The sequence below is a fragment of the Suillus subaureus genome, assembly GCF_016647635.1.
Source record: "Suillus subaureus strain MN1 chromosome Unknown BJ212scaffold_340, whole genome shotgun sequence".
In the NCBI taxonomy this organism is placed as follows: Eukaryota; Fungi; Basidiomycota; class Agaricomycetes; order Boletales; family Suillaceae; genus Suillus; species Suillus subaureus.
This window is the reverse complement of record NW_024538896.1, coordinates 5,873-8,637: the sequence shown is the minus strand read 5'-3', so window position 1 is coordinate 8,637 and position 2,765 is coordinate 5,873. Positions and strand designations below refer to the sequence as shown.

The following is a 2,765-nucleotide window of genomic DNA, read 5'->3' as shown; positions in this document are numbered from 1 at the left end:
TCCAGGTGAGTTTATATTCATATGAAATACATGAAACTGACAAAACTTACCAGGAATACAAAGGGAGAATCAACTCTACCACCGATGGATGGTCATCACCCAACCATCAAGCCTTTGTTGCCTTTTCAGTACACTTCAAGCATAATGGAGAGCCTCTATGCTTACTGTTAGATATAATTGAGGTTGTGAAGGTGGATACTTACTGAGATGGCAGAATATCAGCTGATGTAGTCACAGTCTCATACAGGCGAGGAGCTCATGCACACATTTGAAAAGATGCTAGAGGAGTTTGGGATATCAGAACAGGTAACAGACAAGAAAACATTGGACTTACTCAGCACTAATGCGAGGGCATGCAGATCTTGTGCATAACCTGTGACAATGTATCAAACAATGATGTTATGGTTCAAGAACTCAGTGAGAAGATTCCGGCATTTAGAGGAGCAACAACACATACCCATTGTTTTCTCCACACTGTCAATCTTGTAGCCAAGTCCCTTATTCAAGAATTTGACATCAAGAAACATGATGCTGATCAAGTGCTTGCCAAAGCAGACAATGTGGACGATGAAGAAAGTGAGGATGAGGAGGAAGTGGATGATAGCAACACTGCCGATGCAGAATTGAAAGATAATGATGAAGGGTGGGTGAATGAGGTTGAGCTGTTGGAACCAGATGAATGGAAGGTGCTAGAAAGAGAAATTCAACCCATGAAGTTAGCCCTTGTGAAGGTAGGTAAAAAAAAACCCGCTTACCTGAATACTCAATATCTGTGTTTCTAGTTGTGAAAGCTGGCCTATAGAATCATCCACTCAACGACTATTGTACTCCCTGCATGGCATCAGATTCTTCAAGATTTGCACAAGCCTGTGACACTGATGCCACATGATGTGGCAACTTGGTGGAATTCCACCTTTGACATGCTGGATTATGCACTTGAGCATAGGAAAGCTGTCAACAATGTGACACAATGTCACGATCTGGGTCTGCGAAAGTATGAGTTAGCTGACTGTGAGTGGGAAATAGTCAAACAGTTGCAGGATGTATTGAAGGTGTGTATTTGTCACTGTGTGACAATGATCAAAACATGCTTACCACATGTTCTAGATTCTCAAGGACACGACTTTGTACTTCTCTCGTTCAACACCAAACCTTGCTACTGTGATCCCTGCCATGGATCATATTGACCAGGAGCTCACATCATACTTGCATGACAAGACATATTCTGCTCCAATTTGCACAGCTGTTCAACTCACAAAGAAGACTCTGAATCAATACTATGAACTTACAGACAGTTCAGAAGTTTATTGCATCACTATGGGTATGTACTTCATATTGTTCCACTCCCTTTTGTAATTAACATATTTCTACAGTTTTACATCTGTGACATAAGCTATCTTACTTCAAGGTTGCTTACTGGGAAGACCAATGGATCCAGACAGTGGAGTCCCTCGTTTGCAATGAATTTGAGCATTCATACTTATCAACTGACAATGATTCAGAGGTTGAGATGATAGAAAGTCATATGCTGGCAGGCAGGATGCAGGTGTGTTTCTTTTTTCCTTACATTATCCTATGCCCTGATTAAATTTCAGAACAACAATATATTTGACAATCTTCCTGCACTAGCGCTACCATGACCTGCTGACTTGAGTTCTGAATTGGACCACTACCTTAATTCAGACATTGAATATGTTGATAATGCCATTGCTTGGTGGTGTGCCCATTGTACATTATATCTGCATCTCTCATGAATGGCAATTGATTACTTGAGTATCCCTGTATGTGGTATGTTACTTTGCATGATGAGGTGCTTATAGGACTCATAGCAACATCCATCGATGTTGAGCAGGTATTTAGCCATGGACACTTACTCCTCTCCCATGTTAGGTCCCGTCTCTCGGTACAATCCACACAGGCACTTCTGTGCCTTGGATCCTGGAGTACACTGAATCTTGTCAAGCCTGAGGATATTCACAAAGTCACAATCCTACCAGATGTTGAGGGAGAGGAGCAGGAACTGGAGCATGGATGGGACAGGATCATGATAGATTAATCATATCATTTTTTTGTGTCACATACTTAGTTCAAAAATAGCTTTACCCATGGGTATGCCCCTTGCAGGTTTACCCCAGGTCTTTCACACTATTACCCATGACCGAACCCATACCCTGCTGGTGGGTGTGGGTATATGAGTGGGTAGGGGTAGGGGTATCACCTCTGATACCCAGGAGTTTACCCCTGCAGTACCCTAGCAGTGATAATGATATAAGATAAGGATGGTTACAATATTGAGGATAATAATGGGCAAGGGTGTAATTAATATGAAAGGAGTGATAATGGCAAGAATAAATACACCACCAATGATATGCTTCTCTCCTACACATGCCATACATAAGAAATGGGGGGCAGTCATTTTCTGCAATGATGGCATCTTTCCCATATGCTTAGGATGGGCATGGTCATAGACCAAGCCCACCCATGATGACCCCATGGACCTGTGTGGAGAATTGCCTGATGCAAAGAGCCCAGGCCACATCACCTAGGAGGTTTCTCAAAGGTGGCACAGAATGATCACCTCCTGATGCAGATGCTTGCTGCAATGGCTCCCCAGCATTGGAGTTGCAATGCTGTGTAATAATCTAGAAGATATGCTTGTGGGGCTCATCGAGGCCTTTGTCATCAATTGAAGTGATGCAAAGATGGTTGGTGATGGAGTTCAGTTGAGCCTGAAGTGTCAATAAATTATTGGACCACCAGCTGTT

At 42.6% G+C, this 2,765-nt stretch overlaps 1 protein-coding gene across 1 annotated transcript; it reads left to right on the top strand.

Moving 5' to 3' along the window:
- Positions 1–353: 353 nt before the first annotated feature.
- On the top strand, positions 354–782 carry BJ212DRAFT_1291525 (uncharacterized protein; the record flags this gene model as incomplete). The annotated part of the gene is made up of 1 exon (XM_041332115.1): positions 354–782. The coding sequence occupies one exon, from the start codon at positions 354–356 to the stop codon at positions 780–782; it is 429 nt and encodes a 142-aa protein (XP_041185192.1).
- Between the last annotated feature and the right edge of the window lie 1,983 nt (positions 783–2,765).